Raw genomic sequence first — 24337 nt, 5'->3', positions numbered from 1 at the left:
GTGCCAACATGTCAAAGTCGCCTCAAGCTGTCACGCTCATCACCGGAGCGACCGCCTGGTTAACGCTGGCCTGGCACGACGCCTCCGCAGTGACTCACCCTCAGCAGCTCCTGGTTCTTCTCCTCCAGCTGGCATTCCAAGTGCCTCATGCGCTCCTCGATGCTCCCGTGACGCTCCTCCGCCTACACATGGATCACAGCATAGACAGAACAAAAAGAGGGTACGATGATCTGCCTTGTTTGACGGCCGAGAGGGCGACAACAACAAAAAAACAACAACAAAACAAAGCAGGGGCAACGACACAAGCCAAAGCCTCTACCCCAAACTCAAAGATGGAGATCTATTGTTTCAAGCATAACTGGAGAGAGAGAGAGAGAGAGAGAGAGAGAGAGAGAGAGAGAGAGAGAGAGAGACAGAGACAGAGAGAGAGAGCTGGTTGAAACAAAGAGTGACGAGAGGAAAGATGGAGAACGAGGCCACCAAAGGACAGAATGGAGGAGGAGGAGAGCCGCTCCAGCACTGCCAAGTATGAGCTCCAGCCAGAAGAGCCATGCAGCTGTCCTATGCTGGTAGAACAGCCAGAGCAGAGTCCCAGTAAACACGCTCGCCACACAACACTCCATAAATGAATGGAATCTGCTCCCTGCAGGAGTCGGCAGTAGCTGTGATGCCCTGTGGGTCTACCTTCCTAAGAATGGAGTTCATGTCTTGGAGTTTAGCTTCCATAACAAAGTGATAATCGTCGGGGGAGGAAGAGGAGCTGGAGTCGGACTACGTGGCCGAGGAAGAGGAGAGGGACACGTTGAAACGTCATGACACGACACCATGTGCACACACTTCACAACAAATCTAGAGACGAGGGCAAGTGTCAGAATGTGGCAACATCACGTGTGTTGATGTGTGTGTGTGTGTGTGTGTGTTTTAATCTTCCTACCTTTGTGAGGGCCGCTATCCGCTGGGCCAGTTCAGCCTCGACCTCCGGCAGCGTCTCGGCTTTCCTCATGGTCTGCTGGAGCTTCTGCTCCGCCAGCTCCAACCTCTCCTGGAGCTGCCGGTTCTTCTCCTCCATCTGCACAGAAGCAACATCAGAAGGAGGTTAAGAGGTATCGCAGTAAACTCACTAACTCGCTAACTAGAATGGCCCTCGCGCTTATACTTCCACCAAGGTCCCACAGTTCCCTCATGAATCGGGTTAGTACGAGTCATAGAGATCAGTCCCCTGAACATGGGTCGTTTTCCTCATATGATCCATGAATTAACACCACATTTTGTCAATATCTGCTCCAAGATTGAATCGTTTCTCTCTTGTTCCCACGTTTCATCCTTCCACCGAGATTTACGGGGAATCTGATTGGTAGTTTTTGTGTAACTGCTGAAAACAAACCAACCAACCAACAGCGGGGGGGAAAACCTCCTCGTCAGCAATAATTATCGATGTCAAGCATAAAGAACTATTGTCTATTCTTCAGGGATACACTTCCTGCAGAGGTTTCACAATAAAGGCCTGACAGGAAATATGAAGTAATGCAGCTGTGTCCATATTCCATATTATCAATAAATCGAATTTAATTTGTACAGCCTGTATTCACAAATCACAGTTTGTCTCATAGGCTGTAAACAAGCTCGCAAAATGTGCATTCATCAGGACGACGGGAGAAGATGTTGTGTAGCAGATTAAAAATGTACTTCTAGAAATAAAGGTCTGGTTCTCAAACTAGTCAGTGGAGCTGGTGTAAAAATACAAAATTCACTTTCAATGTGAACCTCTTCGCTCTTCTCCTGCCGAAGTCTCCCGGTGGGAAACACAACCACAGATTTCCGTCTCCAGCAGGAGAAAGCGGCCGTTGGCAGTTTGCCTCGACCCGTCTTTCAAAATAGCACCGTGGCAGTGAGAATAGCAGCAGCTCTGCACTCGCCAAGAATGACGGAGGCAACTTTTACTCAGCAGATAACAACGATCGGCCTGATTTTTACATTCAGATACGGCACTTGCCATTAAAAAGAAGGAATTACAAAACCCAAAGCTCAGTGACTCTGCTCCCGAAAGCACCGGGCCTGGCAGCTCAATCTCCAGCGATTAGACCGGAGAGGGCTGGAGCTGTGTCGTGTTGTGTGTCACTTATATTTTGTGTCTGACACCGGGGGAAGCACGACGGAGTGTTTTTGTTGCACCATCCTCCCAAGCTGCCCTCCTGTCCGCGCTCTCTTTCATCTCATCCTGTCGTTCCCTCTGTAGCGACGGCCAAGCCTCCAGCCGCCGAACAACTCATCTTCAAACATCAGTGACCGGCTCCTGGGGTTCATCCGCTGCCACAACAGCAAGTGAACTCATTACGCTACCAACGAGCATGAGTGTTTGTGTGTGGCGGCGGGAGTCCAACGTCTTCAGATGTTATTTCTGGACGTGTTTAATTCCTGAGCTTGAGAGGTCATGAACTTATCTTTGCTCTTTGCTCTAAGCTGGATGTGTTGACTTTGCAGAACTTTTACAAACACAAACAACCTACATGACAAACTACAGGAAACAAAACTGAATAAACATCACGTGTCTCCTTTAACGGATCTTTGCTCGGTGTCTACTTCCTTTGCATCAAAGGTGAACGCTGCTCCTGCGTCTCGCGGCGTCTACGACTTCTTCTGCTCACGTTAATGTGAAATTCTTTCTCTTCCTCCAGAGCCCAGCTGGTGCTCGAGCCGGGGCTCATGAAAACGTCACTCAGCCTTGTATGGCCGGGCAATTTATCTAATTGGCTGCAATGACTCACTAAGATATCATCAAAAAGGAGAATGAATCTGCTCCATGGTTCGATCGGATCATTCAGCGTTACATCAATTATGAGGACGGGACCGAGCCGAGTGCATCTGCTCAGAGTAAACAGGGTGAAATCGTCAGAGTTCCTTCCCCCAGCAGTAATTTCCTCTGACATTATCTGACACAATGTCAAGAGCTTCTCTCAGGGGAGCAGCTCTGAAGCTCGCTGACAGAAAACGTCTGACACAACCGGCTGCACGCACGCTTCATTCTCCTGGATCCAGTTTAACTGATGGAGAACGTTTGGCTGGGGAACGGCACAAGATCCCAAATCCTGGAAATAAAAAAACGCAGAAGCTGCCGGACCATCAGTCCCGTTACCGACCTGTCTGAGGAACGCCTCCTTGTTGGCCAACTCGTTCTCCAGTTTGTCGTTGATGTCGTGCACCGAGGTCGACTCGCGCTGGGCGCTCAGGTAGCGTTTCTCCAGCGTGACGATCCGCTCCTCCATGTCCTCCTTTTGACACATGGCCTGTACACACACATGCACACGGATACAAACAAGCAAAGTCAGAACCTTTCAAGTTCAGCAAAACACAACAAGCATGAGAGTGATCTTCAATATTTGAAGTAAAGTTGTGTACAAAAACAATATTTTCCGTTGCTTCTAAGCTTCGTCTTGAATTTCAGCTCTTTTTGGTCACAGATCTTGTAGTAAAATGGTAAATAGACTGTATTTATATAGAGTTTTTATAATGTTAGCAAAAATCTAAAAACTTTACACAGTAGGTCACAGTTCGGTGTTTTGCCCGGGACTTAAGAAGCCGGGGATCGAACCATTGACATTCAAGTTAGCGGAACGACCGATCCACAGCCCGCAAAAACAAAATCAAAAACCCCAGAACATCATTACACACACGAGTTACCTGCAGAGAGCTGAATAAAGAGCAGCAGTAATAACATGCAGCCGCTCTGATGAGACCACGTTCTCCAGCCCACAATCACTGCTCCGGTCCGTTAGCAATCAATACTAATCTCAGCCCAGAGTCAGAGGAGATCAGCTTATATTTGTATACAGTCCACTTCAGTGGCATTCCCCTCACATATAGACGTATTGAGTGGGCTCGTGATTGCTCGTTATTTCCAGTTTAACACACAAACATCCATATTTGTCCGTGAAAGTGACTTCGAGCCGGCAGATACAGAAACTATGAGTATTAGGGCCACGTTGAAGAAAAGAAAATTCTGAGAGTTCGAGAATAAAGTCTGAATTTATTGAAGTTCGAATTTAACAATAAAGAAAAATAACCATTTTCTTTTTTCTTATTAAATAATTACTTTTCTGTCACAAAATTCCTATATATATATATATAGTTTATTCATAACATTCACCTGCTTGTGTTTGATTGTTTCACCATAAATAATCCATGTCAATAAAGGACTCTATACATCTTTTTATTTATTTGTACTTTGTACTTTATTTATTTGTATTGTGTGTATCAGTGTATGTAAGTGTGTGTTAGTGTGTGTGTGAGACTCATAGAGACACAGAGGGAGGGAGACTGTGAGTGCGGATGCTAATAGAAGCTTTTTTTAGGCCGCTGCTTTCTTTGATGTCTCTCTTGCGACTGTTATTCCCTTTGCAAATATGTGTGTTTGAGTGAGTGTGTGTTTGAGTGAGTGTGTGTGTGTTGTGTAACCTCTTTGATGTCCCTCTGGTACTTGATGTTCATCTCCTCCGACTTGATGAGGTCCTTGCGGGCGGTCTCCAGCTCCTGCTCCACCTCGGAGACCCGCGAGGAGAGCGAGGACATGCGCTCCTTCATCTGGGCCAGCTCGTAGTTCTGCTTCTCCAGCAGGTCCTGCAGCTCCACCACCTGACTCGCCTCGTGGGCCGACTCCAGGGAGCCGTTGGACAGGCGCTGAGGGGGAGAGACGGGTGAGGAGGGGAGATAACAAAATCAATATAATCTCCTGTCTGCGAGAAGGAATGCTGAGGATATTAAACTATTTGGTCCAAGAGAAGACGACCAGAAGAGAAATTAAAGTTTGGGACAAAATCTGCAAAACAAGAAAAATGAAGCAAAAACTAATTAAGAGCAGTCGTCTATCTTCTCGTCTGAATCTAAGGAAGAAAGTATAACACTCAAAACTGTTAAATACATTCAAGGAGTCAAGAAAATTGTGTTAAAATCAAAGAAGACTTAAATCATATCTATAAATTCAGGTTTGTGTTATTGTCTAGAATTAGTGGATCTTAAATTTCATGGATTATTGTCTTGTTGTCGTTTAGTGTTTTGTAAACTCTTAAAAACTGAGCAGCATTCGGTGAAGGACACTTTCGAGTTTATATAAAAATCAAATAAAGAAAACATGTGTCTTCCAATAAACTGTTTTAACCTCACAGGCACTAAAGATTAAACAAATCCAGTTCCAGGAAAAGACGTTCTGTGAAATCAGTAACATTTTTTAGACGTTATCCAGATTAAAAACTGAACCGGATGGAAAAACAATCTTCTGATTTCCCATCATGCTCTGGTTTCCTGCCGTGCACTGAAGTGGGCTTTGACAAATCAGGTCTCGCTCCCACTTCAGAAGACATTTCTCCTTCTGAGTAGATTCAGGGTTCAGCTGCTCGAGGCTTTGGTTCTTTTCTCTGCTTTGATTTTTTTTCGGAATGAGAATCGCTTCTGACTCCACTGGAGAAATTGCTTGGACACTCACATTAGTGATATGATGAGGTTTCGCTGGGTTCTATCTGCATGAGGTAGATTAACGAGGGGGGGGCGGAGAGACGCAAATCACACAGGGTCGAGGACGACGTCAGAAAACAACTTTACAATAAATAAACACAGTCGCCTCAATCCTATTTATATCCATGATCCAAGAAAGAAAGAATTCTTCCCTTCCACTAAGTAGAAAGTAACTCAGGTCCAGAGTAAATCAATTCATCCGACGAGTGCGAGGCAATGAGTCTAATCCACGATATGAAAAATTAAAGTGGCAGAAGCAACGAGCCTCATGTGTCAGTCGGCATTAGCTGCTTATCAGGGAGATCCAGGTCTGTGCTGAGGGTCTGGGAGCTCCTCGGGTCAACAAGCACTTCAGGAGCTGACTCCTCCTCCTCCGTCCCCTCTCGCTGACCCTTCCCACCTGTCACATCAGCCACCCGGGGAGGGGGGGGGGGAGCGTTCTGCACATCAGCGCTGTCACTCCGCTCTCTCGGCCCACGTCTGACTGCGGTGACATTGAATAACTAAGCCCTCCGCCTCGCGACAAGGTTACAGGGCTGTCAGTCCGTTTACCGGAGGAAATACTCGCCGCAGCAGTTTAAGCATGGCTGCAATTTCTTTCTGCAAACTTCCAACACAAATATTTCGAGCAGACGATGTCCGTCTCCTCGTTAGCGTCTGCACGCGCACGTTTCATCTTTTCATCTCCACGCAGGTATCCTCTGTGAGACGCGGCTTCGGGCTCAGGGGGTGGGATGTTTTCCTGATATCGAACAGCATCGCATCATGTAGGGAACGTGGCCGCTGTTACACCCCCCACGTCTTTAAATTAATAATCAAAAAGGGAGGAGGGGGGGGGGGGGGGGGGGGGGGGGGGGGATTTGTATTCAGCTATGCAGATCCACGCATGCTCCTGCATGAGGAGAGGAGCCGAGGTCACAGCGAGAGCGCCCCCCTCCCCTTCAGGAGTCCCACTGAGCTAAATGTGTGTCATCAATAAATGTTGTAATGTTTGAATAACAAGTTTGTTTGTGCTGACGATTACAGCAGCGGGGGGGAAATACTGTACACGTGCAGGAATCATTCTTAGAATACATTAATATTGATTAATATTGAGAAAAATTGACCAATATGAGTGGTATTGTTCCTCTCCGTCTTCTGATCTCAGCTGCTCACCTTGCTGTGGACTTTCTGCTGAGCGTCGCTTCCCTCCAGGAGGTCGTCTCCTCCGTCTCCGGACGCCACTTTCCTCTGGATGTGAGCATTCTGTTCCCGTAAGGCCACAATCTGCAGGACGGGGGGGAAAGTGCAGCGAGGTGAGAACTCAAACACACAAAAAATTAAAGTCAGGATACTCGCACACTGTGCAATCACATGCTCCTGAGAAAGTCCAGTTTCTAGAGTTGTGCTTATACTTGAATGTCTATCTATATATTATATAATTCCATAGATAGTCCTCTTATTGTAAAATCATCCTAGCTTAAATATATACAGTATAAAGTTATATAACATGTTTATATTCATATCATAATGTGAACTACACATATACATGTAGATAGATAGATAGATAGACAGATAGATAAACTCCTACTCAATCATATTGTATTTTTCTACAAACGATATTTCCATCCGTAGTAAAAGGTCTATTTTAGATCTATTTTAATTCTCACAATCTGCTGCTGCAATGAGTGAATTATCTCATCTTAACATCTTATCTTGATTCCTGCTCTTTCCTTCAGGGACGCACGCTGTGCAACATTCTCCAAACCTCCTTCAAAATGAGCACAAAAGCATCAATACATGACGTCCGCCCTCAGCTATGAACTCATGTTTTCCTTCTTATGCAAAACGAGTAAATTACAGTTAGCACCTCTTCAGAAATCTTAACATGGAAACATGTGAGCGGCGACACGATCACTATAATCATCACGTCCTCTGGACCTCGAGTCTCGTGGCGTCATAATCCTGTCACAGTTCTGACGGACGACAACAGTAATTAACTTCTCGTCGTTACAGCGACACCGTGTGATTATCACTCTCCTCAGGACAGGGAAGAGAAAGGCAGGTAATGCCTCTGGGACTGAGCTGCCACTTGTACTTGTAAACCAGTGGGCGTGAGGCAGCATTTCCACGATAAACGTTGATGTAGCAGACGCGTCAACTTCTTGTTTCTCTGACTGCAACATCTGCAGCCTGAAACTTCACCATCAGCATCCTGACGTCTTCTTCTTCTTCTTCTTCTTCTTCTTCACTGTGTCTCCGCTCTATATTTTTAACTACGGCGTAACGATGCCTCCGTACGTCTCCGCACCATTATTCTGAAACTGATATGGATGCAGCTTCAGCTCTGAAGTTTGAGACAGGACAAGTTTGCCAGATGCAAAATAAACATGTCGCCTATTATTTCTTCTTCTTCATGTCATTGAATTCCCTCGCGTCAAAGGCAGACGTCTGATGGAAAAACCAGAGAAAGGACAAGACAGGACGCATGCATCTGGATTTACTTATCTCTCCTCAGCACCTCTGTGATGAAGGAGGAGAGAGGGATGGGCTGGATGTTGAGGAGGAACGGAGGAGGGATGGACGGGAGGTGGGGGGGGAGTTTCCAAAGATTGATGTTGTCAAGGTGAGAGCTGTGGACGTGCAGGAGGCTGGTGCACCGCATTTAAATTGTAATCGATCATGCGCTTCACACACACACACACACACACACACACACACACACACACACACACACACACACACACGAGAGGAGGGCGTCCGTCTTGTGTGATTAATATAAGAGAGTTAGCTCAGAGAAACAAAGCAACAACCGAAATAAACATTTATTTAAATCTCACCAACTGTAAACGTGACTGACCTGTTTTAATTCATCATGAATTAATAACTGATCGAAAGGGAAATGATAATGTGATATTTAATCTGATTATAATCGATATCAACTGATATTAAAACACTTATCCTGATATTATTTTTTACCAAATCATCTAGCGTTAGATTTAGAGTATAATTTAGTCAAAATGTGGATTAATATTCATTATCCTCTATAAAGAAAACAATAAACAACAGTCAGAGAGTTTCCGACACTTTCAGTTTCTTGTAAACACTTCTGACTGCAGCAGGTCAAAGGTCGTCGGTTTCATCAGGCTCTTTGCTGTTGTCTTGCCCCCCCGGCAGCCGAAGAGGGACTGGTACCAGTGCTCCATTCCAAATCAATTACCGGCTCCCCGGCTCGCAGCAGCTCCCGGCTCCCAGGAGCCTCCGAGGTGTGGACATGTCTATTCTGCCTCCTTCCCTCCGCCGCCTCACCGACTAATCACTCATCCGTCCGCCCGCCCTGACAAGTGCGAGGAGTGTTAACCATTTAGGAGCAACGGCCTTGCAGATGTGCAGCATTGTCTTTCTAACCTGGGCTGCTGTGATGTGAGAAATGTCTTCAAAGTGTCCATCACACAGATGTTTGTCAGGGAGGAGAAGCAGAGTTTTAAGGAGCCAGACGTCTGTCACCTTTCTTTTAAAAAACTGTTCTCTCTCTCTCTCTTCAGATCTTAAACCTCCTCACTACCTGTCCGTCCACTCACCTCCCAACCTCTCCCTCTTCTCCCTCCTCCCCCCCCTCCGTCCCTCCTCTGCCCCTCTTCTCTCAGACCTTCAGTGTGGGCCTGAGTGTCTGACTGGCTGTGAAGTGCCAGCCTGAGGGGGTTTTCTCAGCCCGTCTGCAGAGTGAGAGCAGCTCTGGCACTTCAGAGTCTTATTCTCCTTTTTATGTTTATAACAGTCGCTGTCAAAATCGAACGATTAAACTTTATTATAACGTTTGTTATCTTGTGGTAATTCTTACCTCCTGATTGGCTGCTGTAAGCTCCTCCTCCAAGGCGGACACCCTCTCCAGTGACACCCGTAGTCTCTCCCTGACCTGAAGAACAAAACAAACCAAACACACATCAGCACCTGTCTGTAAATCTGTGTTCTCTACACATTCTGTATTTGCTCTCAGATCGGTTACACAGCTCCTTTTCTCACAGTTTAAATTCCAGTCTGGGCCGTCAGGGATGAACAGAGCAGAAATAAAAGAAAGAAAAAGGAAAGAGTGTCCGCTCCTCTTTCCGTAGCTGAACAACAACACTCTGCAGGGGCTTCAAAGCAGCGACATGAGGCTGTTATTGCTTTTAAAGCACCAGTTGCTGGGAGGAGATTCCCCTCCTCCCCACCTCCCCTCGTCGCCTGTGAACTCAGATCATGTTTGTCCTCTTCCAGGGTCGCTGCTGCTGTGATGGAGCAATTACTTGCACCGCGAGGCGACCGTGCACCATCGCTGCTGTCGCCCAGTGGCATCTTGGATTAGAAGTTAGCCGGGGGTCTGGGGTGCGATGGGAGCCCCACCTCCACGGGCCAGCTTTCACTCCCTCGCCAGTGGAGAGGCTGTGGACATGATGGCTTTTACGGGAGCAGCTGAATGGATAACAGGAGTGGCGGTGATATCGCACTGGGGAGGGAGGTCATAAATGTGCAAGCTGTGAGGAGGCGATTGAAATGATTGTGGGGACGTGCGGAGGCTCAAACCATCAAGTGATACCAGGAGGACACAGATAACGCTGCAGCGCCAATGTCACGTTTAGGATTAGCTGGTCAATCCATCAATACATTAAAAGAGACATATTTATGATTTTAATGTGTGTTATTACTTGGAAAAGTTAACATGATTCATCTTATGTTCAGGAAACACGTCACTCTCCTCAGACTGTCCATTGCTGCAGCTCCTCTGTTCAGCCTCTGTCTGAAACACTTGGTTTTAGCTCTTAGCACTCAGACTAGACGCTACGGGCCATCGTGACGCCATGTGACGAATGTGCAGAGCGTCGTTGTGCAGACTCACCTTCTCATCGAGGGCTTTGTGGTGTTCAAACAGGGACTTGAGAGCTTTGAGGACCTCGACCTCGCTGGAAACTCCCGAGGGAGACTGAGCCTGACGCTTGACCACCGTCATGCGAAGCGACCGCTCGTGTCTGGACACCAGACATTCCAGATGTTCCAGCAGGAGCTAAGGACACAGACGGGAGAGATCACTGTCAACATCATCGTCATCAAGCATTACAACTACAGAAAATGGCAGAAACCCTCTTTTGAGAAAAGTTGATTGGACTTTTTAGTTTGTTCCACAACCCATCCACGAACAGGGAGGAGTTCGGGTCGATGATCTCTACTGCAGCCAGCCACCAGGGGGCAATAAGTCTTTGGCTGCAGTGTTGTCGTCCATCTTCATATTCAGTCCATGTCCTTGTCCCCAACAACCAGTATAGTTACCTCACTGCCCACACATGCCTTCCAACATTCATTAAAACCTTCCACACACCAGAACCGAGCTTAATTAAAGTTTGCCTGGTAATTGCCCGTCTGAGGATTTGAGGTGATAATAAAGTGAGACAGTGAGAATGACTCTGTCCCTGTTTCCTTGCACCTCCCTCTCCTCCTCCTTTCGACGACACGCTGCGCTCAAATCTCCTGCCTCCACACCCAGAGAGAGACGGTGCAGGAAAATCCTCCCTTCATCAGCACGGGGGGGGGGAGGGAAACAGGCTCTTATCTGTGCACAGCAGAACAGCAGAGTCTGCTTACTGCTTCGGAAAAGAAAAGAAATACTTGTCATTGAAGATACGGGACTTCAGTCCCAACAAAAAATTAAGCTGATCCCCTAATGTCTCCAGTTGCCGGAGACGCTGTGAAGTGGACGCCGCGGAGCATCGGGGACGTTTGGACGTTTCACTGTTGCGCAGCCGTCCATGTGAAGCTGTGAAATAAGTGGGGAGACCGAATGTGGGGAGCTAATGAGTTGTGTCTGGGCATTGGAAGCACACTGTGTTGCATGGCTGCTCCAGTGCTTCTGCAGCCGTAAAAAACGGAACCCACCAGATAGCTTAAGCTTCCTCTGGATGCCGTCTATCACAGAGCGCAGCAGGTCTTTCATGGTTATTTTGTATTTTCTGCAGCTGACATAGAAGATTTGGGGCAAGTTGGGAAAGTTTGCACAAGTTTCCCGTGGAGGATGAATTTGGAAGAATTGGGCCTCATCATAACCTTCATTTTCTGGATGAATTCTTCATATTTCAAGTTTCCTGGCTGAATATTGGAGATAAACTCTGGTGTTTCTTTAAATCAGTGGCAGAAGTTAGTCTGGATTAGCATAGAGAGTTTAGTGAAATGTCGTCCTCACCCTGGTGTTGTTCCTCTCCGCTTTGAGCTCAGAGATCTCCTCCTCCTTCTCCAGCAGGTTCTCCCTGCAGGCGTTCAGCTCCTTGGTCAGCGCAGCAAACTCCTGCACAACAACAACAAACACAAGGGAGGAGAACGGGTCAGCATCACGCTCTGCAGCAGCTCTGCATTGTGCAGTTACGCAATACTTCAAAAAACAGCAGAGCTCGGCAGACGTTTGCTGGAAAGTGAAAATACAACAACAACAACAAAAATGAAATCACCAAGAACAACTTCTCCTAACAGCTACTGATGTAACTGGTGAAACACTTACACTATTTGGTGCAGAAGTGTCACATGTACAAACTGTTTTTGGAAAAAGAGGATTGGCTCGGTGCCCTGGTGCAGGTGTAGTGGATTTACACCTACAGTGCCGAGCGGCGGGGCCACAGAGGCCTGCGGTGCCACCTGTGCAGTCGTACGACAAACCGAGCACGACACGGTGAACGACAGCTGAGGAGACAGACGGAGCAGCAGGTGTCGAGCCTGCGTCTGGTTTTAGTCGCACAAATATTTTACAGAGGCGGATATAAGCTCACAGGTTAACTCTGTTTTGTAGATTTGGTGAAGCTCAGAGAGATGGAGAAAATAAGAGGTTAAGACATGTAATGTGGCAGAGGGGGGAGAAGAGGAGGGACACAGGGGGGGGGGGGATGAAGAATAAGGAGGAGAAACAGACGTGGGATGACAAGGGAAGAAGAAGAGGAATGAGAAGAATGATAATACGAGGAGGTGAAGGAGCAGAGGATGTAAAAGGAGGAAGAGAAGAAGAGAAGGTCAGCCAGGGGAAAAATACAAAAGTAAATGTATTTTACAGTTGTATTAATACTACTATAAGGTAAAAAAACATATTGAATGATCATTTTTAAATGTAGAAATAAACTTGTTAACCGCACTTTATGCTGTGATGTGCTGCTCTGCTTCTATTTGCATCTATGCGACAGGTCGGACTGTCGTACGCTACTTTTCACGATGCCTAGTGGGAAACAATAAGTGCACTACATCGGAAAATGGTGAATGTGGTGCACTATAGCTTCATTATTCTACAACAGGAGGAAGTGCAGACCTGTCATCCATAAAAGTTTTTGGACAAAAATTCAAAGCAACACAAACTAAGATGAAGCTGCAGCACCTTATAGGTTCACATACGGCGAAGGTGGAATTCACAGAAACCAAAACGCCTGTGACTGAAACTTCAGATGAACGTGAGTCTGAATCAGCGCCGTGCTCTCCTCAGCCGAACCTCTCCGTCCGTCTCACTCCATCTTTCTGCAGATGGATACGAACAAAAGGTTTAAATACGCCTGAGCTACAGTTACACACCAATTAGAGCCTGATCACGCTGCTGCTGCTGCAGACACACGAACCCCCCGAACTCCAGCCACAGAAACACCAGCAGCGAGATGCATGTTTCAAATCCACTCGGGGGATTCTGAGCTATATGTTGACAACGCTGTGGTAAACAAACATCAGAGGACGAGAGACAGGACGTCACTCAGGACGACTTCAAACCTTTGTCCCCGTCACCTCCGTCTGAATAAAGACAGAAACACGCAGGTGACGTTAGAGACGACTGTCACAGTCTGACAGGGGGCGTCCTTTATTTTAATCCATGCAAAAACGTGACTATTTATTTGAACGTGTACCGTCTGCAGAGTACGGCAGGAAGATCTTACAAACAATATCCTGCTTCAAAATATCAAGGGGATCAGTTGATATTTGATTTTGCTTCAGATTCTATAGACCAATACTTTAATCAAATAATTCAAATAGAAATATGACAAATAATCACTAGTTGCACCTCTAGTATTATTTCACCGGAGTAAAATGTGCTCATAATAAAATGAAAATATGCTAAATCACCTGTGAGGAGCTGTGATCTGAGAGTCTGAGCACACGTTGTTGTTCAGAGACACAATCTGCCCTTCAGGAGACAAGGACGATAACTCGGGGTAACAGACAAACTCCGGGGAGTGCGGCGAACGTCTCGCACCTACACAACAAATCCTCACAGACCTTATAGAGCGACAAATCATCCGCACAAAGACACCGCTCACTATAAAATCCCCCCCAAATCCCCCCCTGACTTGTCGCTCTGTGCCGGGAGTGAAGTGGATTTAACTCTGTGATCAAACATGAGATTTTAGGTCTGTGGTGACGATGCGTAGGGAAACACGGCCTCTGTGTCGTCAGGGGACGGACGGTGAGGAGTCGTACGCCTGCAGGGTTCAGGCGTGTGTCAGGTCTTTACTGGACCTGACAGCCAATCGGTTTGCAGGGTTCAGGATCACAGCCTGAGGGATGTTGCAGCATCTTGAAATCTGATTCAATTTCAAGTAGAGAAGCCACTTGGAATTTAAACTGCAGCTTCAAAAAATAAAAGCGCAGAAGCCAGGACAGTGTGGATCTTAATGTTTCTGGCTTAGATTAAAGATTAAATTAATAAATAAATAGGTTATTAAACTGGAGAACGTTCTATTCACAGTAATGTTTTGTGCATCGTGATTTAAACACATGTTGTGTGAAGAATATCGAACAGGACTTTAATCACATTATCCTGAGATCATTTAATTATATTATTTTAAATTAATTCTCTTGTGGAACAAAGTCCTTTGAATGTCATTCTGTGTTTTGGGGAATAAGTTAATTAACTGAGGTTAATTTTGTCTTCAAAACAAAATCATTCGGGGAAAAGAAATCAAGATATTATTGACAACTTGTCATAAATTAAAAACCTTTCACTTCCACTGATTTCTCATCAAAGAAAACTCTGTATCGAGAGCAAACACAACTTTAAGGAAAATGTCCACGTCGTCATTAATTACACGTCAACCTGCTGTTATACTGGTTAATTACATCCACACAGACCAAAACAGGCCAAAGTCCAGCTCCTCTTCACGTCTAATTGCAGCTTGTCGGCACAAATCAAGGAGACAAAGGTTGACCTGTCGGGACAAATGTGTTTATTATAGCGTGTGGGAGAAGACCGCTGAGTTAACAACTAGATTATCTACCGAGCAAGATCGGGTCAACCGTCGGGGCACGGCTGTTACCATGGCAACAGCAGATAATGGCCCCCTCCGTGAAACAGCAAGAAAGACGGTTTGTAAGATTTACTTCATTGCTATGATTCTGAAAATACTTGACTCCTAAATGATTGCAGATTATATTATGGACTTGTTAAATATTCTGTATCCTCCGACTACACTGCATCGAACAAAAATCCATATTCCCCACAGTGCTCACCCCCCCCTTTTCATTGCTAAATCATCTTGGGAATAATTTGTGAATGAAGCTCCAGTGTCGTTAAAGGACAGAGTTCGTCTTTTGCGTTTTCCAAACTTTCACTGTCGACGTGCAGCAGCTGAAAAAAGCAGCTTAGGGCTCGAAAATCTGCCTCCCAGAGGAACGCAGCTCATCACAGTCACCTCCTCGCGTCTAAAAATAAAGAAATAACAGCATAAAATTGCATCATTTGCTTTAAGGACCCAAACATGTCCCCCCCCTCTCCTTCTCTCCTGCCCCGGCAGTGCTGGTATAAGCTTCCTCAGCAACAGCACACCGCCTCCCTCCGGAGCCGTTCTTTAAAGCAGCCGTCTCAGGGCGACCGCTCCTCTCAGAGCCGAGTTAAAAGGGAAAAAGGCTGCAACCCCAGGGGGCGAGGGAAATGTTTTTAAGAGCGCCTCTTCCTAAAGGCCACGCTGTCAGGACCTTGAAAGATTATGAGCTCCGCTGGAACAACATTTCACCCACGACGGCGGCTGCCAGAGAATCGACCACAGTCCAGCTGCAGCGTGATTGATAAAGACAGTGGGTGTTGGTTTTTGTGGAAGTGTTTGTATTATTACCAGTTTCCTCACAACACCTGGTTTTATTGACATGCAAGTTCTCTCAGGTTGTCAGGACTAAATATTGTAGAGCTGTGGTGTAGAGGATTCGCGAAATTCACAGAAATGACCAATCAGGATTCAGCCTCACGTGTCAATCATTTCTATAGCATCAAATAACTAATCAAAACCAAAGGTATCGGAAAACATAAACACTTGGACGTACATCAGTGCGATAAGAACGACCTTCAATCCCAGAAACCATCTTTGAGAAAAGGTCAAAGTCATGTCGTCCGTCTTTACATCTACGGTAAATAATGATCAAAAGCAAAAAAGCAATACCCAGATTTGCATTTCTAGATTTAAAGCTTTCTTGCCCAGATCAATATCAATCTAATATCTATATGTTAAATATGAATCTAGAGTTTAGGATGATTAGCTTAGCTTGAAAATGGGAAACTGTACAAAGTATTGGCAACGTCCATAAACTATGTACAAACACATCATTGAAATAACAAAAAGGTGTAAGAATGCAAAAAATGCATCGAATCAAACTTTGTTTCCATTCGATATTTTCTTTCTTCTCCTTCCGTCTCTCAAGTGAAAACAACCCGGTGAAATTTGAATTCCCAGGAAACTCGGCCTCCAGGCGCCGCTCTCATAAATAACCTGCAAATGGTCTCAGAGAAGCTGGAGAGACGGCGAGAGGAGTTCGAGTGGAGGCGTATAAATAAAGAAAAGGTGAAGCTGCACATGCCAGGGCCTTGCGTGACAGCATATTTAATGTGAGGCAGTTAAGTGGACTTTCACCTCTGCAGTGGTTTTACAAGTCGGATGTACAGATGTGGTGTAAAAGTACACACACACACACACACACACACACACAGTAGATGTTAAGGGCCTGTGGACATTGGCCAACTCCCTCAGGGGAAAGTGATGAGAGTGACGCTGACATCGTCCACGCTGCCAACTGCTGCCCGGCCGTGAGCGGTGGAGCGGCAGTTTGTGATAATTAGGACGTTTTGATTGTCGAGTCGACAGATAAATGAGAAAAATACGGATCTGGACGGTGAAAGCTGCAGAACGTTGGGCTGCGTGAGAGCTTCTTCAGGGATATTGTTTCAGATATTTCTCTGGGTTGTGTATATCCACACCACACACATCTACAACCTGGCATTTCGAGGGGGTTATTCTCTCCACGTCTACGTCACTTTATCATCTATTATGGAGAAGTGGCAGTATTTGTTGGGGACTCTGATATTCCTCCGTATCTGTCGTGCCTGACATGGATCTTAAAAAAAGTATTTTCAAAAGGCTCGTCTGTGCTTTGGCTGAAAACGCCATCATCAGCGTGTGATGAAGTGTTACTGCTGTATTTTACTGCCCATTCAAACAGCTGGGAAGAATTAAATTCCACCGGGTTGAGCTGAGGTTTGGCTCCGAGCTTCTCTGCAGCACTATTTTACCCATGACCTGCTGGACCACTACACCCCCCCCAACACCTCCTTCTATTCCCCACTTCTCATTACCTGGGCAAACTGCCTCGCACTGCAATATGTCAGGTTCTGTGTGTGTGTGTGTGTGTGTGTGTGTGTGTGTGTGTGTGTGTGTGTGTGTGTGTGTGTGTGTGTGTGTGTGGGGAGCCTGGAAGGTGAACTCTAAATGAAATGGTGGACAAGGTTTCCTCCCTGAGTCGTCCAATTGTCGGCCAAAAAATTACAGCAGCAGCTATTTTCAATTTTTTTTTAAAGAAACGGGACGTGTGCTTCTGCAGGAGAGTCGAGCTTCCGGGCTAAAAACAAATCCTGCCGATTGTGCATCACTCTCAGGAGAGAGAGAGAGAGAGGGAGAGGGAGAATCGGAGGTGTGACTGACGGTGATGCTGACTCACAAAGTAAAAAAAAAAACACTTCTATGATATGATGCTTCCTTCATCTCCAGCAGCCAGGCTCCAGGAATCTTCTTGCAGGAATGCATGATGGGAAATGTTATCTGAAACCAGCAGTAAACTCTCTTACGCAGTCGAGAAGCTTTGAAACTGCAAACGAAGCTTTTAGTGACACCAGCAGACAATGACCAATGAGCGCAGACAGAAGTCTTATTGGGATGTTTGTGCTTTTCACAACGAAGAAAAGCTCCGGCGTAGATCTTGAATATTTGATAAACAGTGTTATATTTACAGCGTGGGACCAGAGGGAGGAGAGGACAGAGGGAGCTGATGAATAAGTGATGAGACGAGCCGGCTGCTGTCAATACCAATGTTATAAATCCCCACAGACAACAGAATCTGCAGAGTGACGCGGGGGTAAAGCGGACTAATATCACTATGATCACATTCAAACACGGAGATCAGACGAATGGAAACAAAACGGCTGTGCGAGCTTGTAAATTGGTAAAAAAGTGAAAATAAAGTGACCACAACAGACAAATGTAAGTAATAAACAATCTTTTCTTTTACTGTATATCTCATATCTATAAAAGGAGGTCGTATTTCTACTATTTTGTTGACTCGGTTGCAAAAAAACTCCATATGTCTCTTTTTTGTACTTTATTTTACTACCTATATATGAAGAGAAGGGTATTTTTACTAATAATGATTTAAAGAGATTTTTGATTTGATCCTGAAAAATGTTAAACTCTGAATGAGGTAAAATCACTCATCCTAATATTCCAATATCTCTAAAAAACATAACCCCCAATAATTTCTTTTAAAATTCATCTGCTTGATCAGATCATATAGAAACTCTCTCTTTACAGGTTTGTTTTTAAAGACTCATCTGGACTTTAGCTACAAGAAGAAGTTCAACCACACAACAAGAGACCCATCACATCAAACACACAACAAGAGACCCGTCACATCAACCACACAACAGCAGCAGTAGCCGTCCAACCAGGACCGGCACCAGCTCGATTCCTGGCCAGCATCGTGCTGATAAAGAAATCCATCACAGACAGGAAGAAGGAAGAAGCCACTGCTCAGCCGGCAGCCGGCTCATTTCCTCTGCTTTAAATATTCAAGAAGGCGATCCATGCTGACGAGCCTCTCTTCTTCTCACATGGCGACACATCGCTGAGCTGCAGGTGGAGACGACAAGTGTTACAACGACACACAGCGAGCTTTTATCAAAGATGAAACATCTCTGTCTTTCTGTCAAAACACAGAAACGAAGGACGCACAACGACTCGGCTGACAATTGAATTGTCGCTTTCATGCAGTCGCACAGCACCTGCAGAAGCCGAGAGAGAAGCCGAGAGAGAGACATGAATATTCCCTGAGAGAAAGTGTCAGGTTGTAAAACGTCACAGCCTCAAAGAGCCGCTCAAATGAAAGAGCATATAAAAGAAGGAAAGATGCTATAGGAGTAAAACCATCGAGCTAGATTGGATTTTTATTGCGTCCCCATCACGTTCAGAACGAAGGGGAACATGCTCGTCTGATTCCCTTCGTACACGTCCTCTGCAAACATCCACAAAAAGATCTAATTCCCAGAGGAGGATTGTTTACGCACAATGGACCTTGCAGAAATTAATCATCCACAATTAACCACTAACTTAAACCGAGCCAGCCATGAGTGAAGGGGAAACCAGTGAACTCTCTCTTTGGTTGAATAACGCATTGATTCCATTCTGCTCGATGGCCTGTGATTATTTTTTGGGAAGGAGTTGAACAGTTTAATAAATGAGCTCCGGGGACAAAAGGGCGACGCTGAATACACAAACAAGAGACGGGCCCTGAGGAGGACAATGACCGGTGGCCCTGAATGGACTTTGTGTTGCGCCGCTGCGATGTCTTCTCGGGTCAGCGGCGGACTGACTGGTCACTGCCCCGATGTTTTCAATGGAGGAATAAAAAAATGAATGAAAAATCAACTTGTAGACGGGATTATTCCCCGGTACAGCGCAGCAGACATGTACAGCAGATTAAAGAAAAACAGGGAAATGAAAGGTCAGGATATTTGTGTGACTCCATGTGTGTGTGTGTGTGTGTGTGTGTGAGAGAGAGAGTGTGTGTGTGATGGCGCTGGGGGGGGAGCAGGGGGCGTGATTTACAATAACCTTTAGCTGCCGAGGTAAGAGGGGTCGTCCCGGTGCTGTAAAGGCCCCTTGAGGCCAAATCGTAAATCTGAGGGGGGGGGGAAATTACATCCCGACAATTTACTGCCCTTCCAGCAGCTAATAACTAATTTTGATCCCTTTGAACTCCGGGGCCACGCCTTCTTCCAGCATCCCATCACAACAGTGAGGTGTGGAAATGTGTGTTTTCACATGGATGGACTCAAATGTTGTGTAGCAGAATAAAGGAATAGATATTTTATGTTTGCCTCAAAGTTACAGAACAGTCATTACAGAAAAACTAAGGAATTCATTTGCTTTTATTGAGTTTTAATCTTTTTTTTACAGTCCCTGTGTTCCCCTGTTTGCATATAAATACCCGTGCATGTTTGTTTAAGTATTCATGTACGTCTTTAATGCACAAGACACCTCTTGTAATCTTTTAATGTTGCATATGTTGATAGAATAGATATAAACCTACAAATATTATTTTCTATAGACCTAGATCTATTTTCTATTTTCTGTTTGTCTGTCCCAGAGGTGAGGGAAGCCCTGAGAGAGCTGACACAGAATCCCTGTTGCTGTCTGACAGGAAAAGTAATTCAAATACTGCGTTTTGGACAGAAATACGTAATATCCACTGTAATAAGTTTAGATAGTCCATCTCCATCTCCTCGTCTCTGAGGCATCGAATCAACTGGAATAACGGTTACAGGCTGACGTAGTGTGAACGGGACAGAGGAGACCCCGGCTCCCCTGTGAGCGATCCGCCCGGCCTTGTGTCTTTGTCTGTGCGAGGAGGCCGAGGTCAAGGCAGAGACGCAGCGATCCTCGAGATGGATTATTTGGCTTTCGTTGGGGAAATGAGAGCGAGAGAAGTCTCCACACGCGCTCTCAACTCGACACATCCAGCTCCAGAATGGTGATAAATTGATGCCACTGCGATGCATGGCCATACAATGTCCATATTTAAAAAGGTCAGGGAAGGGGGGGAGAGCTTTCTGGTTCCCTAACCAGAAGCCCCCGACTCTCTGGGTCCCACATGTAACGTTCCCTCACACTCTTCATTTGGTCCCAATGACGCTGGGCATCCAGGGAGCAAGCGAGTACTACATCGCTGTGGAACACCCAAACAAACATGGCCCGCAAATGTCACACCATCCATCATGTATTATCCACGGAGAGCAGGACGCACCAAAACGAGACAAATGGTCTCTGAGTGTCCTGTTTTTTTTTTTTATTCCAGGGACAGAGCGGCAGAGGGACGGCTGTGGGTTGATGTGCTGTGACTGTCGTTCACCTTGTGCAGCAGGAGGAGATGGCTCCCAGGGCTGAGGACGCTGTGTCTTCTTATTCTGGCTTATAGAGGGGAAATGGTTTTTACCGTTTTGGCAGAGGCTGAAACAGTTGTCGACAAATCCCTCGAACGTGTTTCACGGCCTTTATTTGCAGACGTAAAGTTTTTATCCACCTAATGTTGTTGAAAATGTTGCTTAATTCTTGCTATGAACATGGATGCAAGGAAAACAAGCACCAATTATTTTTAGGAAAGTCTAAATGTAAAGATTATGGGGCAAGATGGAAAGTTACAATTAGCACGTTTCATGGAAATTGAAAATTAGTTTGCACGGAAAAATAACAATGCTTTCGTGTATCTGAGATGCTGAAATCAAGGTGGCTTGATTGATTACTTATTAGTTTATTTTACTTCATTTTTAATTTTCAAAACTGGGGTCAAGTCGTCCATTTATTCAATAAATCTGACAAGAGGTTGACTAATTGAAATTATGAAATTAACCACGGTACAAAAATCAAAGTCTGAACTGAACCATGGCGGTTTTGTAGCGTTCTGGAGTTCAGACTGTGAACAAAGACACACTGTGGTACATCCACGTTCACCAGCGCCAAGCCCCTGACACCAGATGAATCCTTTTGAGAGCAAACACATTGTTTCTGTCCCGCGACGGGAGATGAATGAACCCAGCGGAGATGAAAGCCGCAGGAACGCGCGCTCCAGTTTAATATCGTAAATCAACGTCCTGTTACCAGATAACCGAGGCAATTTTAGTTAAAGGCTGATAACCGACGACTGAGCAGCGGAGCCGCTTGGTTACGGGCGAGATGCCACTTGTGGAAAATTCATCAGACGAGTGGTGGGATTTGCAAAGATTACAGTCGACGGGGAGAACGTGGGCTTTGGAGCAACGAGGATTCAATCCCTGTCCGTGCGGATAACATCGTCCAGTGACAGCCGTAATCAACAAAACACCCCCGGTGCATCAAAGCAACGCACCGTCTGAGGTTCGGGTTCTTCGAGGTATGAAGAAGATTGGACAGATCAGAGGAATCTAAAGCTTCGTTACAGGAATCTTAACAAAGGGACAATGACCAGAGAGCGTGGGAGAGAGGGAGGGAAACTGCAAAGCTACAAAGCTTCAAAAGACACGGCTACATCTCCACGATTCCCTCTAAATCTTATAATTTAGGCCTTGACATTCACCCCAGTCTTCTCCGTCTTTGTGTCCTGGGTGGTTTGTCCACACTGGAAGCTGAAAAGCGATCACCGATCCCCAGGGAGCTCCGACCCCACCGACCTGAACCTTGGCTCCATTTATCGCAGCCTCCTTGAAAGGACGGCGCTCGGGAACCCAAAGATTAAATTGAAAAGTCCATGAAAATAAAAGGAGAACATATAGGGTGGATGTATGAGGCCCAGGACATATTGGAACAGAACAGGGGGTATAAAAACTGTTTTACTGCCTCTGTGTCTCTACAGAGCTCTAACATCTCGTCCATTAACAATTTACTTTCTAACGACACCGGAGAGGATGCATCATCGTCTGACCACACTTCAAACCATCAAGGTGGTGATAAAATCTCCGATACCAGTGCGGCATTGACTGTGAATGCTGTGTGTGTGATGTCTACTCAGTCCTGGACACAGCGAGTCAAGTTAAATGGCGTGTAAATATCAAACATAGCATAAATGAACAATTAGTGTCGCGGAGCGTTGAATGGAGGATTTTAGAGCGAGCAGCAACTCTGGCCTTTCATTCCTGCTTTATGGGTTATTGCTTTAAAAAGGCTCTGTGCATCCAAATAGATAGAAAACAACAGATTTTCTCACTTGAACATTGAAAGTAGACAATAACAACAGCTTTTTTATTTCTAAGGCAGCAGCAGCTGTCGGTTTGCTGACGTTTGCTGCACGTACTGGTGTCGGAATCACATGAAACACAGCCTTACGTCAACTTGAGTTTGAAGTAGCTACAAGCTAACTGTAGGCTAACGTTACGTAGCTGCCAGAGCCATGTAGAGAGTATCTTGCCACCAGAGCTAATATTTCATAATATGCACCTAGTAAAACTATTTGAGGTGAAGAACAAACTGGTGTATTACTATCCAAAAATATAATTTATCAAAAAACAAATGAACATGATACTACTACATGACATTAAGACGAGTTGTGTACTCGCGCTGCCTGGATCCGCTCCACCTCTTATTGAGCTGTATCGACAGGGACCAAACAGAAATAGCTCATGAAGCAGCCACAGTGCGTCGAGGGAAACTGGAGAAGCACTGGTCAGAGGGCTGATACCTTTAAGGTCATCATTACAAACCATCTGATACAAAGATTTTTTTTGTGTGTGTGCGTGGCCGGCGTTATCGTTCCCCCCTCAGCCCTCTCTCCTGCGCAGCCTCGTGGTCACTGAACTCGGCAGCAGATCACAGGGATCCTCCGTGAATTATATGGACTCGAATGAAAATAACAGTCGTGGACGCGGAGAGAGAGAGAGAGAGAGATGGTATCCCAGGCGCCCCACAGGTTCTCAATGAGGCGGCGTGACTGAGGCCGGTTCAAAAAACCGACTCAGAAATAGCCGTTCACATCATCGCCGAGCGCTGCCAAATACTCCCGTAACATCCAAGCTGTGCCGGAGCCGCAGCGTTTGGCTTTTAAAGGTCAAACCGCTCGGGATAATAAGGTTTTCATGTCATGCTGCTACTGTTTACAGAACAAACGACAGAATTCACATCAGTAATAAATACCTACATATACAAGTGTGTACATATTCAATTGGCGGGAGAGACTCTGCTACACAAACACGAGTATTTCCTCCCCCTCTCTCTCTCTGTAGGTAAACACTGGAAGTCAAATGGCCTCTGGCGCCGTTCAAAATGAATTAGTGCTGAAGGCCTGGTGCTGTGAATCTCTGGCATTTCATGAAAGGTCTGTGGCACGAGGGCGACCACCTGAGAGTCAGCCCGCGTTCAGGAAACGCCATTCAGAGCGCAGCCGCTAATCAAAACAATTCACATAACCGGGAGATCCTGAGCAGAACAGGGCCAAGGCGTGTTTAGAAAACAGGCCGAGCTTATAATCACTTCCCCCAGTTTCCTCCAATGCAGTGCGGCGGAGAGAGAGAGAGAGAGAGAGAGAGAGAGAGAGAGAGAGAGAGAGAGAGCGTCCAGCCGGGCAGAAACCGAGCGTTAACCACAGGCTGAGGCAGAGTGGGATGATAGTGCCGTCTAAAGGCAGAGCCGGCAGGCAGAGGCGCTGAGATAAGGAAACGTGGATTGGACCTGCAGGGGAAATGCAACACAAACAACTCGCAGGTGGTGAACATGCAGTTCGGCGCCGTGTGTGCCGACTTCACACATTCAGCGTTTGAGCAGTGACTTGAAGGAGCTTATGATGACTTTTCCTTCATCTGGACTGGACT

The 24337-nt window shown here is 45.9% G+C and overlaps 1 protein-coding gene across 16 annotated transcripts in view; it reads right to left on the bottom strand.

Moving 5' to 3' along the window:
- Positions 1 to 24337, bottom strand: part of ppfia2 (PTPRF interacting protein alpha 2) — a 119879-nt gene that overhangs the window by 19374 nt on the left and 76168 nt on the right. For 10 of the 16 annotated variants that reach the window (XR_004613185.1, XM_034579034.1, XM_034579039.1 and 7 more), the window contains 8 exons: positions 11696 to 11797; positions 10361 to 10525; positions 9326 to 9400; positions 6661 to 6771; positions 4453 to 4674; positions 3138 to 3296; positions 935 to 1069; positions 99 to 182 (listed from right to left, as the gene is read on the bottom strand). Coding sequence is in view for 15 of the 16 variants with exons in the window: in XM_034579034.1 (XP_034434925.1) it covers positions 99 to 182; positions 935 to 1069; positions 3138 to 3296; positions 4453 to 4674; positions 6661 to 6771; positions 9326 to 9400; positions 10361 to 10525; positions 11696 to 11797 (1053 nt within the window). In the remaining variant the exon portion in view is untranslated. The remainder of the gene's footprint in view (positions 1 to 98; positions 183 to 934; positions 1070 to 3137; positions 3297 to 4452; positions 4675 to 6660; positions 6772 to 9325; positions 9401 to 10360; positions 10526 to 11695; positions 11798 to 24337) is intronic. The other 6 variants (XM_034579038.1, XM_034579043.1, XM_034579046.1 and 3 more) reach the window with 1 other exon arrangement.

This window comes from Hippoglossus hippoglossus, chromosome 23 (assembly GCF_009819705.1).
Source record: "Hippoglossus hippoglossus isolate fHipHip1 chromosome 23, fHipHip1.pri, whole genome shotgun sequence".
Lineage (NCBI taxonomy): Eukaryota > Metazoa > Chordata > Actinopteri > Pleuronectiformes > Pleuronectidae > Hippoglossus > Hippoglossus hippoglossus.
Note: the sequence above shows the minus strand (reverse complement) of the source record. Positions and strands in the feature narration are given on the sequence as shown.